This window comes from Taeniopygia guttata, chromosome 7, assembly GCF_048771995.1.
Source record: "Taeniopygia guttata chromosome 7, bTaeGut7.mat, whole genome shotgun sequence".
NCBI lineage: Eukaryota > Metazoa > Chordata > Aves > Passeriformes > Estrildidae > Taeniopygia > Taeniopygia guttata.
The window spans coordinates 21,121,987-21,138,351 of NC_133032.1; the positions used below are offsets into that span (position 1 = coordinate 21,121,987).

The 16,365-nt window shown below is 36.5% G+C and overlaps 1 protein-coding gene across 5 annotated transcripts in view; it reads left to right on the forward strand.

Moving 5' to 3' along the window:
- The window catches only part of PARD3B (par-3 family cell polarity regulator beta), a 394,980-nt gene that overhangs the window by 219,162 nt on the left and 159,453 nt on the right, over positions 1-16,365 (forward strand). For 3 of the 5 annotated variants that reach the window (XM_012574931.5, XM_030277634.4, XM_030277635.4), the window contains 2 exons: positions 4,529-4,549; positions 8,296-8,340. The exons of 1 other annotated variant lie outside the window; for it this stretch is intronic. In XM_012574931.5, coding sequence (XP_012430385.4) covers positions 4,529-4,549; positions 8,296-8,340 — 66 coding nt within the window. The remainder of the gene's footprint in view (positions 1-4,528; positions 4,550-8,295; positions 8,341-16,365) is intronic. One more of the 5 variants, XM_030277632.4, reaches the window with a different exon arrangement.

The window sequence follows — 16,365 nt, forward strand, 5'->3', positions numbered from 1 at the left end:
GTTTTTGCCGTGAGTCTTGTGGACTGACACAAGTCATAACTGCCAAATTCACAGATAGCATGGACCCAAAAGTAGCATTGCCTGAAGCTGGTGTATTTCAAGAACTCAGTTTCTTTCTAGATGAATTAGTTTTTGCTTGAACCTGCTTTAAAAATATAAAATAAAAATCAGTGGCATATGTTATTGAGTTACTGTTGTAGAAATTAAAAAAAAAAAAAGAAAAAAGTGATAATGATTTTTTTTTTTTGGTTTTGCAGAGATGAGCAGAACTTGCCTCATTTGTACAGATGTCCTTGTGCATAGTGTATGGGGGCAGGGTGACTAGTTCTTTGGTTAAGCATCCATCATTTCCACAGTGATCAAATGCTTCTCAAAATTTACAGCTTCATTCAGAGTAATAAGCTACAGATTAGTTCCATGTCAGCCATAAGTCTTAATGTTCTTCCCTGCTGCTGTGTTGAGATAATGACAGCACTTTCTGGATCACTGGCAGAGTTCATATCCTGTGTCTTTTGGTAGCTTTTTCTTTGCCTGGCCTACTTTTATTTTGAACTGGTGGTAATAAACAGAGCACAGCCCCCCTGTTTTCTTCTGCTGATCCTGGCACTTGACACATCCTCTCAGCTGCATATTTTTTTTTGTTTTTCAGCCGTGGTCATCCATATGTTAGCAAAGTAATGATCCTGCTTATATCTGTGACTTCAAGAATTTGTGCAGAGTCAAACAAGTTCTGACTTGGTACTGACCAGAGTTTCACTACATGTGAAGCTTGGACTTGTGCTTAGAGCATAGTGTTAAAAATAAGCAAAACAAAATCAAAAATGTTGGAAATAAATGTTGTGTTCTCTATTCACACTGAACTGGAACCCTTTTTTTGGAGCTTAACCGCAGAATGAAAATTAAGAAATCAATGGTTTCTAAATAAGTCATTGTAAGAATGATTTTTCCTTGCTTTTAACAACCTTCTATACACATACATTTTCTCTTGCATTACCACAGTTCTCTAGAGAAGAATTTCTATCTAATATTTTGTCAGAATCCATTTTCAATAGTTTGTTCTTTTAACTATATTAAAAAGGTAATTTTTGTAATGTTAATGTGAAATTGTTTTCTAATGTTGCATTAGAAAGTGTAAATCAGTGTGCTCTATGAAAACGAAAGGAAAGAAGGTGTCTTCTTATCTATCTCCAACACCCTTACTTTCCATAAATCTTTATGCACAGGAGTGATTTAAGCTGTGCAAAAATGTATTGTAAAAGCTGCAGCCATGGGAATTGTATGCAAACACATGAAAGTGTGGCTTGTTTTAACCTGAAGCAACATGAAATTGAATCATGTGAATATATAGCATTTTTCTCGGGAATCAATTCCAGCAAAATACTGTGTAGATTTATATTTGGGGATGTCAGTATAATAACCCATGACCACTATCCCAAGGTGCTGCTTAATTCCCTCTTCTTTTCCCCATCAAAGGCAAAACTCCATAAATTTTAATTGATTAAGCTCCATAGCCTGAAGAAATGGATATGTCCTTTACTTGATTTTAAATGTGAGTGAAATATTGTTTGCTAAAACATCATTAGGCATACTTGGAGTCTCTTAACCTTGGGGCATATTTAGTAAAATATCGGGCAGCTTACTTATTTAGGAATAATTAGTAAGTAAATGTGCAAGGTATAAGGTATGGAGTATTCTGCAAGGAAGCCATTATTTAACTAAATGCTAGCTTCTTTGTTGATGAAGGGATGCATTCAATTACAGTTCATACTTTTAAAATGCCTCAAAACAAAGGGAAACCCTTGTCCCATATCCAGAAGGATGTGGAAAATGCAATCAAGATGCTATTAGCTGCTTCATGGTTTGCTCTGAAGCAGATTATTGTTAATCTGAGTGTAATTTCTGTAAGCTGAAATAAATATCTCAAAACATAGGCAAATGAGGACCAGACAGAGCTAATGAAAATCGGTCTTTCAAGCAATGTTTGGATTCAGATACAATTAAAAGAATACATTTGGGAGGTCCCTAGTGAGAGTTATGGTATTAGTGGGACAAAAAGTAGTTTGGTATTTTAAAGTCATTGTTTTGTTAATCATGTTGTATGTATGGAATACATTTATTTGTTTGCTTTCACTTGAAACCAATTTCAGAACTGCATTTAGGAGCCAGTTAGGTTTGTTAGAGCATTAATGAGGAAATGGAGAAGATGGATCAGAATTCTAAGAGTCTTTTCAATGTTACTGGTTTATAACAGTAATTTTAAAATCATCTTTGGAAGAGAAAGATTTTTCAAGAACAAAAATATTATGAGTTCAGGAAAGACTGTATCGCTTATGGCTGCGATTATCTTTGGTATCAAGGGCCAAAAGAGATTTTAACATTATTCTAACTTATGTCATGAGTAGCTTTCTAGTACTGTCAGATTATATCTATATTTTCTGAGGCTCTCTGCAGAATCAATTTTTACAAATGAACACAAATTCATTTTCATAGTATAAATTACTTTCAGATTTCTTTTTTTGACATCTGTAAGTCAGGAATGAAACAAAATTGTTTCTTAAGTGATAGGGACACTGTTAACTGAATTGCAATGAGACTGAAATTAGGTTTTTTCTGTATGAAAAGAGAGGCTTTTAACAAGGCTAATTTTGTTACTCGGTTTTATAACAAATCAGCGCAGTTGAAGGGACACTGAGTTGTGGTATAAAGGCAGAAGTGGGCAAAAGAGAATTTAAACTGTTTGGACTGGTTTGTAGAAATCTTCTAGGACTCAAGGAAATTTGTTATGGAGCAGACTGAGAGTATTGTACGAGTTGTGATGGTAACACAGCTGAGAGCATAGTAACACATGCTTGAGGTGGTATTTTTTTAGGCTGCTTTAGTGTAAGTTTGAGTGGATGTGTTAATGCAGTTAGGTTATTAAGGTGTTGGCAGGAGAAAATAGCAATTAAGTTAATGTATGGCTACTATAAGAAAGAAAATAAAGATGATAATGAAGTAACTTTTAAGAAAACTGGTATAAATATGTTGTCTAAACTTTGCTTAAATCTGTTCCCTATCAATGTTTTCAATCAGTGAATGACAGATTACATTAGGAACTTGCAGTTGAACCCTAGGAATTTGGAAGAAGTGTTAATGACATGTGGAAGATGTGCAGCAGGGGAGTTTTAGCCTAGTGTGGTGTCTGCAACAGAGGTGAGAGAGGATTAGAAAAGACAACAAAAGTGTAAAAGAAGCCATGATGGCCTCAATTAACAGTGTAACCTTCAAGAACGAGTAGTTATGGCACTACAAGAAAGTGAAGAAATCTATATAATACTGGCTGGGAAATTGTAAAACAATGTTTTTTTATTGCCAGGAAAAAAAACTTCCATTTAAGGCTGAATGGGCCCAGTGGATAGCTTCAACTGTACTTCTGGATCTTCAACAAGTAGTAGTAATAGCAAATGCAAGCTTAAGCATTTTCATTCTCATGTGCTGACATACAAGATATATCCCTTGGGGATCTTCCCTGAGTACAATTGAATTGAAGTATTAAATCAGTTCTAACAAAATTGTTCTGAAAAATCTAATTAAAGAAAACCTTGTACAAAAGATAAAAAGAATCCAGAATCATGGTTTGGATTTGATTTATTCCTGTCTTTAAATGTGCTGAACAGGGCATCCCAAATGTTGTGTTAAATGTCATTTTGGAAGAGGTTTACCTTTCTTTTTTATTTCCTACTTCATAAGTATAATTTTTTCTTGGCCCTTGTGCAAGCTTTTTGGTAATCTCTGTGCTTTTTAACACTGAAGTGAGCAGAAATCTATTAAGGACTCCTAAACCTTCAAGAGTGAATAGCTGGTGGATATGTAGGTCACCCCAGAACAAATTCTCATATGTGGAAGAAAGGTGAAGAGAGGGAATTACTGAACAAAGATCTTTGAAGCCAGTGCAAGTTTACCCTTCCTGATACACATATTTTGTTGCTACTGTAGATTTTAACCTGTGTCTTTGTACGTAGCACTTCAGGGCAAACCTAGAACAGGAAGCAGCATTTTCTAAGTGGTGGCTGTGAGACAGCAATTGACACCATTTCTCCAAGTGATTTATGCTGCTCCTAGATGGGGAAATGCTTCACCCAGAAAATAAAACCAGCAGGAGAATTATGTCCCTGGCACTATCACTGACTAAAACTAATTGATGATGCACTGTCTTCATTATGATGAAAGGGCTGAGTAAGGATAGAGTTCACCAGGAAAAAAACAGTGACTGATTTGAGGCTTTGCTTTCTTATCATATGTTTATACTATAGAAACTAATGGATTCTGAGAAATGTGGAAGCATAATTTATATATATAGTTTGGGAATACAGCCCTTGTGAATTGATTAATGTACAATAAGAAATTTATATTTGGCTTCCTATTAACTAACAAAGGTATTTGTTAAGAAACTTGTTTTCTAGGAAATTTTTTTGTGTTTCAGTGTCTTACATTATTATTAATGATTAATTGTAATTTTAATCCTTGTTTGCTTCTTTTCTGAGTGCAGAACTGCAGCTGGTCTTCAAAGGTACGTGTCAGTTTGTCCAGCAGAAACGCATGCGACTTTCACATGTTTAGAAGATTTTTTTGGTAGCTCTTAGTCAATGTGCAAAACTGATCCTTCACAAAAGAGTCACTTAAGTTGAATGGCAGAACCTTGTATCTTGTGAATGATAGTAACTCTTTGGTTTGGGGAAAAATTATGCAATGGTTCAGCAGTTGAACTGGGCAGAAGGAGGGAAATTGGTTATGATAATTGGCAGCAGCATTGATTTGTGCTTCTCTAAACCACAGTTTGGATCTAGATTGTTGGCCTGTGTGTGAGCCTGGACTGGATTTGACACAAGCTTTGAGAAGTACAGAGGGTTGTTGTATACTAAACCATTGGAAGTCATGCAATTCAAATGAAATGGCTACCTTGAGCAGGGCACATAAATGGCAGTCAAAACATTTATGTGGAAGAACACAAAGGCATGTTGCTTACTTTACTGTTGCTAAACAACTATATTTATTTTCTTGAAGCAAAACAGCACTCCAGAATATTACTGTAGGAAATACTAAAGAACTCATGGTATAAAGAGATGGTGTTTCTTACTCTCTGTAGCAGTTGTTGGCAGAGTTAAAAAAAAAAGTATCGATTATTTGCTATCAGCTGGACAGATTTCTTTGGTTTAGTAATATTCCATCTTTCATAATCTGTGGTCTTGCTAGGCCCCCAAATGTCCATGTTTTTATTAAGTAGCTGCAGAACTTCTTTCATCTTTTATTTCAGCAATTACTTTGAGTACTGACAGTGAATGCATAACTGATTTCTGTGATGAAAATGTGATTCCTAAATAATAGATGTAACTTTTAAAAAGCTGGTGTGATTTCCATGGACAAACATTGATAACTTAATGAACTAACAAATCCCTAGGGTTCCAGGGACATTTCAAAATGTGAAGTATTTGATTCACAAATAAAGGAGAAGTATCTTCTTGTTTCTGAATCTGTTTATTCTCTTGAATGAATCCTTCTCAGATTTTTGTTTGAGTTTTTTCTTTGGAGTCCCAAATTAGGTGGTTTCTATTTTTTTTGAGATGTTATGCATTTAATAATTCTAGCTCAAGAATATACAGTAATTCTAGTGTCTTCATAAAAATATTTACTTGTGCATTCCCAAGTGTGATCTTCTTGAGCTGAAGTATTTCAGTTATTTGCAAAGTAATTACTTTCTGATGCTGCAATATAACAATAAATAGAATTCTTTTTACTTGGATTTTAAGAGTACATTATATTCTTTCCTTGTTTAAAGGATTTTCTACAAAGACAGGCCAAAAGTAGTAGAATCTTAGGAAAGAAATTTCCTTCTTGCCTTTTTTCAAAGGCCAAGAACTAGGAAAAGACTATTTTTGTCATAACTGAATGTTTGTATCAATTTTGAACATTGTGCAAAGTGTTTTCAAATGGTATTTTGTGGAACAGCATGCCCCATGTACTTCCTAAATGGAATCTTTAGTTACAAAGTTTTCAACCTTGGCATACAAAGTATTTATCTTCTGTTAGCCTATTTCTGGTTTTGGATTGGGGTTTTTTTCTGATGTATTCTCTTTGTTTCCAGGGGAAACAAGGGAAGCAATGGGATTCTTATCTAATGGACTTTTCTGGGCTACTTCTGTTCAATCTAATGAAAGATGATCAGCCTAAAAGGCCTTGCCTAAGCGTAATAACCCATGAAATAAAAACTACCCTGTGGACATGCACACGTATTTTGCTCAAACTTTGATATAGAACTTTAATATTTGCATTTTCCTGGTTTTGTGCATGTGTGTGCTTAAACTCATAATGCTAACCCTGTATTTTGGTAAGATTATTTTTCATTTTTTAATCATTTTATTCTTCCTTTTTTCCCTCCAGTATTAAAATCTAATTTTTGTGTGAAGCTGGTGTGTAAAGTATGATTAAGTTAAATGGATTTATCCCTTTTAATAATGTAAAACTTAGTTTCAGGCAAACCAAGTCATCAGCATAACTTAAAAAAAATACTGTGAACCTTGGGTTTTGTCTTTTTTTAAAGTTCCTATGTACTGTAACATTACCTGCTTTAAGTAATTATCATATATTATACTGGTTGCCACTAGTGACTGCTATAACTAAGGCTGTGAATCAGTTTCTATTATAATCCCTTGTTTTCACACAATCATAACTTGTCAAAACACTAACCTTTAGGACCAAAGTTTTCCACAGTTGTTTTGTTTAGAGAGAAATTCAGGGGGAGGGAGCAGGAAAAGGAGTTTGATCTATCCATATAGTTAAATCCTTGTCCAGTCATTTTGCATTATAAGATCAAACTGCATAGCAAGGATTTCGATAGTTATCATTTCCAGGGACTAAAAAAAGTTGTAAGATCAAGGAGTGCAGAACATCCTTGTATTTTGGTTGCACTTCTAATTTTGACTAATCTCATTGCCATTTGGTTTAGCAGAATCTTTACATAATGCTGCAAGCAGAATTAGTCTTCCTTTATTAGCACCTACATCCCATAAAAACCATACACTATGTCAAGTTGCTGATAATCAAGTGGCAATTAGGTCACAGAAGTAGAGAAGAGATACAGTGGTCATTTGTGGATTCATTACTCCCGTTGTGAATCCCAGTCCTGAATTTGATGTTGATTTTTTGAGAGTAAAAGCTTCCCTAAATGTGAAGTGGGGAGGCAATACAAGAAAATATTTACTGTGATTTTTTTCCCAGTAGTAACTCCTGAATGTTAGTAACTGCTGTACTGCTCTCTCCTAGGTAGAAAATAGCAGGTTCTGGCATTATGGCAGATAACCCTCTATGTAAACTTTTTATAGTGACTGCTGTACAGAGCTTTTTTAAGTCTGCATTTGTGGAATTTTTGGTATGACTTGACAATTTATTTTGTATAAAGAGATTATGATTTAAGGTGAGTTATAAGGGAGTGCTTGGGCAGGCAGAGTTGAAGGATAAGCTTTCAACCCTAACATTCATTTCCTGTTCTTGTTTTATCATCCCTAACATTACATTTACTGCTGTTTCTTTGCATAGAATTAATTTTAAGAAATAGTGATTGGTTCTTCCCCTCAGCCCTCCAGGAGAGTATTTTAATTAGTTTCTTGAGATATATGACAATAAACTGAAGTTACTGAACAGAACTTCCAATTCCTGTTACATTCAGAATTTGCTCCTCCACTACTGTCTACAAACTGTTGCTACTACAAGCATCTTTCTTTATAAAATGTTGTGAAATACTATAAAGTTACAATCTATAGACAAAGTAAAATATACAAAAAATGCATAAGCCTTTAAAAAGATCAGGGTTTGAGAGACCTTATTATCTGCAGAGATCCCATGAGTTAGTGAGATGTGTTGCAGATGGGAAGGTTTCCACATCTGGATTCTTTTTACAATTGAGGTCTTTGATCTGAAAATGTTACAACTCTCCTATGCCCTGTGATTTGTCTGGGAAGATGAGTTATTTACAAGTGCAATTGCTCTTCTGACAACTCAGTTTTGAGTGTATAAGTTCTGAGGTCCTGATCTGTAATCCACAAGGACTGCTGGTAGTCCTTTTATTGGTTTCAGAGGGCTTTGATTCAGATATTTGGACTTTGAAGCACCCCATGTGGATTAGGTAAATAAAGGCTTTTTTTGAGATTATTATAATTTAAAGATTCAGGATACTGTGTCTGAAATAATTTGACAGTGTTTCAAAGGCTTGTGAATTTAAATAAGTTTCTGATCTTTGTGTCTTTTCTTTTATTTCTCCAGTGGCAGATGAAAGCAAAGTTGGTTTGTTGGCCGGACACAAATCGGGTAAGCTGTCCTCCTATTTTGGAGAAAAAGTCAGCAGCTTGAAAGTAGCATGAGCGGTAAATGAAATTAGCTTCCAGAAGCTGTGGTGACAAAGACACTTGCAAATTGAGGCATTACTTTGTAAGCACTGACTCCAAGCTGAACGATGATGAATTAGAGGTTGCTCTTAGCCAGGCAGTGTATGTAGGTGAGTCATTCTCAGGAAGAGCTGTAACTTTATTTTTCAGTACAGGTCTTGTAAATTGAAGAAAATGCATTTTAAAATAAGTAGAAGTGCACTCTTATGGAGTGTAGAGACTTAAACAATACACACTTTGAGAAATACAAGTATTTCTTTGCTTTTTCTTGCTCAGAGTTAGACTTCCATTACCAGAAATACTGAAGACAAAGCTAAAAAAATTTACAGAGTGAAAAAAAAAGTGTTACAGCTTTCTGTTTTGTTGTGCTTGTGCAGGAGAAATAATTTGGTTTTTCTTAAACTTTTCAGGCGATAATAATAAAAAACGTTAATCCATAGTGCTGCAATTCCTCTACCTACTTACTAAATAAGTTCTACCAACCATGCCATGGCATTGTACAACTTGCAGCTGTTGTATTAAAAAAACCTCCAAGGCAATGTCACGTAAGATTGTAATTTTTCATGAGCTGTGGGTAAGCTGACATGAGAAACCTTAACCTTCCTAGAAAACTTCAGTTATTTAGCAGTGTCTTCTGATGTTAGAAAATCCTGAAGTTTCAGACTGCCCCTTTGTAGCACACTGTACATTGCCCTTTCACACTCCATGGATAGGTCTAAGCAGCTGAATTCATGCAAGAGAAAGGCAGCTATGAGATTCCTGATTGTTTATGGTATTCATTCTCTGTTCAGCTGGGTGTCCTTCTTTAGTTCTCTGGTGTGGATTTTCCTTATCTGAAGACCTTTTCCTGAACTTAGTAGACAAATTCTTTTTAAATTTTTTGGCATCTTTCCTAAGCTTGTGAAGTTCTTGGATTCTCTTTCTGAATCAGGGAATAGTTCATATGTCTTGTAATATTATCACTCCTGGGAAGAAGAAAATTCTTTCAACTTTCTCTTTTGGGAATGTGAAAGCTTCAAAGAAATGATCTTGTCAACTTGAAGAAGCTGAGGGTGTTGCCCTTGGGCTTTTCCCTGTTCAGAAAAATTACTACAAACATTGCAACATCATGCAGTTTACCAAAGATCAATGGAATTCACTGCTATCAAATAATATTGAGGGGTAAGATTATAACTCTTTGGCAGTCAATTGTTTTAGGTACATTAAACTTTATAATATAATTTTTAGTAGCATTTTATCTTTCTTCTGCACATTTCTGCAGATTCTTGAGAACTGACTTTGAAAAGCTTTCTGTTTGAAGACACCTACAAGTTTTATATGAACATGTGGACCTATGTTTATTGAACTTTGACTTGTTTGCTTTACTTAGTCTTCACAGATCTCTTACATATACCTAAGATCTTTTTTCATAAACTAAAATCAGCGGCCAACAGATCACCCAAGGAATGGATACAAAGATTCCTCAAGTTGTTTCTTTTTTTTTCCCTGTAAGAATAAAAGAATTTAGCTAACTTCTGAGATAGCTAGTGTGTAAGTTATTTTTATTGGTCCTATATTTTTTAAATACTGTTCAAATACCATTGAAAAGCATTTCTCCTGCTCTCTATGTTCCATTTCTTAACACTTTGTAAAGAGACATCAAGCTGCAATTTTGGTTTCCACATTTTTCCATTCAAATATTTAATTTAAAGGTCTGTTCAAGAACATGGTGTTATTTTTCTCTGGTCCTTTTTTACTCTATGCTTTCTGGAATTATATGTCATATGTGCAATTGTCTGGCATTCAGTCCCACCACAGAACTTCTGTTTTCACATCATTCATTGTGCTGCCTTCCTGTAGGTGCCTTACGAATGGTAAAGGGAGATATTGCAGCTTCTTGTGCTGTGAGCCAACCACAGTTGTTTTCTCATTACAGAATGAAGAGTTTACATCCTATTCTAGACTTCAGGAAACTAAACATATTTCTCTACAGAATTAATTATCACCTACTAACAATCAATGCAATTATCCTATCTCTCCTTCAACATGACTTGCTCTATAAAATACGCAGCTGAGTAATTCTCTCTAGGGAAATACCCTTTATTTTTTGTCTGGGGCAGTGGCTCTTCAAGCATTTAGTCTCAGCTTTTGGAACAGCTACTTTATCCCTCACATATTGTATGTTACTGAGCAGCAGCAGCAAGAGTTAGAGGCATGCATTAATTTCAAGAAGTGTTACCACAATTCTCCATAAGACTGAGATACTAGAAGGATCTGGAGCTCTGTGCCCACCTGTTGTTTTGTATATTGCACCCACAAGCAGTAATCCCTTTCCCCCCCACTCTACTTAGAGTAGATTTGATTTTTAGAAGTATGTCAGGCCATATCCTGAGCTTGTAAGCATGCTCTGTGGAAAGGTGGCTGGAGCTTTTTCCAAATACATATATGACCCTTAGAGAAATCTGCCTGTAAATTTTGGTTCTCATACCTGGCCTGTATTTCATTCTGCTGGATGGAAGACCCCTGCCGTGCTTACAGGTGTTCTTAGTATTGAAAATACTAAGAATACTATTGAAAATGTTTTCCACAATGCCATCAGCAAACACACTGGAGTGCTGATGCAGCTTCCTGGTCCTTTTCTGGAAAAAAAAACAGATTTAAGAGTGTGTGAGTGTGTGTGTGTGTGTGTATAAAGCAACTTCTCTGAATCCTCCAAGAAAGAATCTGTCCTCTGTAACCTTCCTGCCTTCCTGTGTGCTCGGCAATGGTATGCCAATACCAATGATGAGAATGAGAAGCAGACAAGTGGTGCCTCTGTTGTAAAGCAGAGAAGATCCTTGAAAATACACAAAGATGAAAAATCAGCAGCTTCAGCTTAGGTTTTCATAAACTTCTAGCTTTTTGTAAAAGCAGTTCTAGGACAATTAAGAGAATATCCTGTATAAAGAAGCCAAGACTTGCATATCAAATATAACCTGATTTTTATCAAATAATGAAATTGAGTACTGATTTTTTTGCAGCTATTTTTTTTTTCTAAAATTCTTTTTTGTGTTCTGATTTACTGCTTAGAGCACGTTTTAGTATGTATTGACTGTCTGCTGAGGTCTCTGCTGACACAGCTCTTTCAGATGATGCAGTGCTGGAGAAAAGCTGATGAGTCTTTCTTTATGAGCTCTGACATATTAATTAGCAAAATGGTCAAAAAAGCTTTTCTATTTTTATTTTAATGTCACTAGACCATGCTTTTGGCTGGGGTTGTGTTTCAAGACAGTCTTGAGTAAGATCTTATTTTCTTGCTGGCTGCTGTGTGAGGAACATGTGACTGGGCTATGGCTTAGTACCAGCAAGGCTGAGTGATAGGGGGTGGTTCTGTTACCAGGATGAATTAGAATTAATGCTGTGTGGTTAAGCCACAACATATGGCAAGAGATAGGGTTAGGACTTGAGTAGGAAAAGTCCCATTGGGATAGCTGGAAGGATGCTTCTGGCCAAGCTCTGCCCATTACTGTTAATTTTGCTGCCAGTGCAGTTCCCACATGGCTGTTCAGCCTGTAGATAGGGTTGGTGTTCTGGGAAGGAAGGCCTGGAGAGGCAGCTATGCAGCCAAATCCTGCCAGGGCAGCCTGTCCTGGGGCCTGAGTGTCATCACAGCTGTGCTGCCTGATGTGTGGGTGACTGAGTTATGGTTAAACTACAGTTCAGATTGAAAGTGGAGATAGCTTGGAATAATTCAGGTTAATGGTCTTGGTGTATTTTTGCATCCTTTAAGGCCAGGATGTATTCTGCATTAAGGACATTTTACTGAGGTTTTGTTAAAGCTAAGTGTGAGCTATTGGAACACCAGAAAAATCCAGTGGTTTTGTAGCACAAGAGGCTTCCTTTTAATCAGGGAATTTGGTGGGGGATAATAGTGGATTTAGGAAAGACTACAGAAAGCTTAGTACATGCTGCTAGGCTTGTTTGAGGCTGGTGCCATTGTAATAAGTTTCATTTGCAGGTAACACAATTATGTTAAAGAAGTGGATAGAGAAGTACTGTTCTCCTCTCCTTATGCCAGACTTCATAATTTTATTAAATAAGCCTTCTTGATGTTGTAGATGTCATTAAAGTTCAGCTTTTCAAGGGGAGCATTGGGTTTAGTACTGAGTTCATAAGGATTTGTATAGTAACTTAGTCCACAGTAGAAAAGACTCATGTAAATGACTGAGCTGGCTGACATATGCAGTGAAGTGCCTGTCCAAACAAGGGCCTTGCTACTAACTGAAAGCATGTATCATATGGAATCTGACCCTTCCCTTGGCATTTATGAGAGGAGAAAATGTTGATCTTAGTCCATTTTATTTCTCTTTGAGAATAAAAATGTAATACTTGGCTGCTTCAATCATTCTTGCAAGTAGACAAGGATTTGTCTACTTCACAGTCTGCAGTATATCTCAGCAATACCAGTGTAGCCTGACCTGTGTGTCTTGGCTTGGATACTAGATATAAGCAAACTGTGGTGTCACTGGAAGCTGTGCAATGTGATTTTTCCCTTCAGTTCAGCCCATGGGATGCTTGGTGCCATTTCAGTGTGACTGGCACAAAAACACAAGTACCTTTCTATGATGGTTCAGTTCACTTTATTACCCACAGCTCATGCCTCTGTAAGCTTTGAATCATTAAGCTGTGGGTTATGTTTGATGTTTTATTGTGGAGAATATTTTTGCAAGGTTTTTCACCATTTCCCTGTTACATTCAGTTGGACATCTCTCATGAATGATTATATTCTTGTGGTAGTGTTGTTGTTTGTGCATTATCATCATCAACAACTTTGATTATGATTCTCCAAGCCAAGTGTTGCTCTGAACTTACAGTTCCAAATAAATTCTCATCTGAGCATATGTATCAGTTCATGCAGCAGCTGAGAAGCAAAAACTAAAGTTCCTTTTTTCCTGCAGGTCACTTGTGGAGTGAATGTTTTCTCCTTTATTTATGTCTGACAAAGTACATTGAATGTATTATATTGTTGGGGTTTAAAATAATTTCTAGTCCAAAAATTAAAACACTGAGCTTTTGCTGAATCTCTTGCTGCTGTGGTTTTTTTTCTTTTCTTCAAGCACAACTTTAGTGAACCTAGGAGGATACATTAACTTAATGCAAATATGGCTTTGCTACCCTTTCAAAATTGACTTAATTTTTTAACATATGTAATAGTGTTATATATTATTTTATATGTTGTTGTAGCTATCGTCTTTGCTGGGAGCTGGGAGGGAATGGAGAGCCTTGATTAATGTTGCTAGTTGCACAAAAATTGTATATTTGTGCATGAGAAGTTTGCTTTGAGACTGACTCAGGAAAAGGAAGGCTGGACACTTACAGTCCTGTGATTCAAACCATTATTCTAAATGAACAGAACTTACTGTATTATTGAATTTTAGTGAAAAACAGTCTGTAAGTCAAAATCTCTTCTGAATGTCAGGCTGGGGGTCTTTACAGTCCCTCATGCCTTCCTGGTCTATGTGGCTGTTAAACAGCTCTCAGATAACGTAGTTAGATGGTTCTCCTCTGTGGAAGGAAACAAGCACCCAGTTTTACTCTTGAGAAGAATAATTTTATACTCCAGTAACTCACCAGCTGTAACTATTTCTTTGACAGCTTTCTTTCCTTTTTGTTTTGTTTTTTTAAAACTTTATTAGCTGTGTGATGATGATTTGCTGTGCCCCCTTTTTTGTTAGGTCTTGAGAAAGTCATCTGTAGATAAAAATTCCTCACTTGAGGGGGATATTTGATGTTATGATGTTGATCTAAAAGCTTGCTGCTGCTGAAAAAGCAGTTTTGGGCACTATGCCTCCTATCTGCAGCTGCCCAGGTTCCATTATTCCATTCTTTATTCCAGTCCCACAGCATAGCTGGTGAGACGGTTAAGAAAACTAAACCAGCCAAAAATTAAAACAAGAAGGACAAAAACGAATAGTGCTGAGATTATCTCCTTGAACCACCCATTTGAGAGACAAGCTTACATGCCAGTAGAGTGGAAGTTCAGCAAGTGGATGGATGCGAGAACTGTCAGGCAGCTGTCCATTAAATCACCATATCTACCATGTCAAATGATATCCTTATTAAATTCAAATGCCAAAATTGCATTGAGTTTTTAAGATTTTTTTTTTTTTTTTTGAACACTGTTTTACTTGCCATGAACAAAACCGTTTTCTCAGTGGCAGGACCAGGGAATAAAAAGTAGCAGTAAACCTCTGCAAACTGAACAAGAATATCCCTGCTGTCTCATCCTTAGAATGTAAGAATCTTTTCTAAATTCACTTGTTCACTTTGATTTTATGAATGCTTTGTGTTCTGTGACTCTTAGTGTGCTTTGTATTAAGATACGACAGAGCAGTGCCCGTTGATCTTCCTTTGAATTACAGTTATTAAAGTGACTAGATCCGATCTGCTGAGAACAATAACAGGCTTGAAGGAGAAACCTGTTTTCCCTCCATGTTCTTGTGTGGAATTTAGGATCTAGAGCAAAACTGAATTTAGACAAACAGCAATGCAGATGCAAATTCAAGGGTCTCTAATTGACTTTTTACAAAATAGCATGTTGACTGAATATTTTCCTGTTATCCCACAATAGCCTTGTATTTATAAAGGCCAAGCCACATGTTTCTGCCCCCCTTCTCTCTATGCCAGCATTATTATTCCTGTAATTCCATGATGAGCTGTTGTGGGAAGCTAACCTAGCAGAAAAATAATTCTAAAAAAAAGAATGGTATTCTTCTGGTTTAGTGAAGGGAGCAAGAAAAAAAGAAGTTCAGGAGAAGAGAAGAATTATTTTGTAACTGACATTTTTTGATCCTGGGATCAGCCTAAGCTGAAGAAGTTGACTGGGGTGGAGGGGGCAGGCAGACACATCTGAGGGAGAAAGTGTGGATAAAAGAAGATTTGCGGATCTTCAGAGATGTCTTTGTGCTGAAGGAAAGGAAGTGGGGGAGCAAGTTTATATCTCTTTTATTGTCCTGAGGACTAAACTGAAAGTGAGTTTTTGAGAGGTTTGCTTAATGGCCAGTGAAAATTGTTATTGTGTATTTTTGACTGTGTGATGTTACCTGTTCTTATTGTACTGTGACTGTCTCTTAGTTTTCTTTGGGCTGCTGTGCTCTGGGTCTGGTCCTGTCCTAAGGAGTGAGAGAAGATTGTGCAGTCCTTGAAAGCAGCTGGGTCTGACAAGCAGGGAGAAGCTTTCATAAGGGCCAGATGCAGTGAGCAGGCAGCTTGGACAGAAAGAACAGTTTTCCTTAAAAACCACAGGGACTAGGTTCCCTAGCCTAGGTGGGGTTTCTTTCAGTCCAGCTGATCACAGAAAGATGCTGAACCAGAGAACAAATGGTACTGTAAAAGCCTAAGTTAAGCAGAAGCATTTATTTCACACAGAAATAAATGATGATTTTCTGTACTATGAAAGGGTAGTAAACCAACCCCTGGCTTCAACAGGATAGCCTTTTTCATGTTTTCATTTTAAGAGCAATAGTGTATGTACATCTACCGAGAAAGTGTTATACAACTTGGACTTCTCTGTGAAGGAAGCTTGTGCCCTGAAAGGGGACCAAAGTAAGATATTTCCATTTGACAAGCATGAAATAAAACTTAAAAGTTCCTGCGGGTAGGAACTTTAGACAGTACTCCTGTGAATGTATAGCTAGGGAACTGCCTGCTAAAGCTGTGACATGAGTTATTAGAGCAAGATGCCAAAGAGGGATTCTGTGTATGAGGAATGCCTTATTTTTAAATGTGGGTAAACTTCAAGTGCATAACAGAAAGGACAGCCTTTTCCCAGAGGAGATGGCCTGATCTGGCAGATATACAAACTACAGTGTTCTAAAATAAGCAATAGTGGTGAAAGATTTACTTCTTTTCGATCACATCTCAGTAATATGGGAATTATGTACTACTCTGTATGAATCATTGGCGTCCGGGGGTTGCAAACTAACAGCCT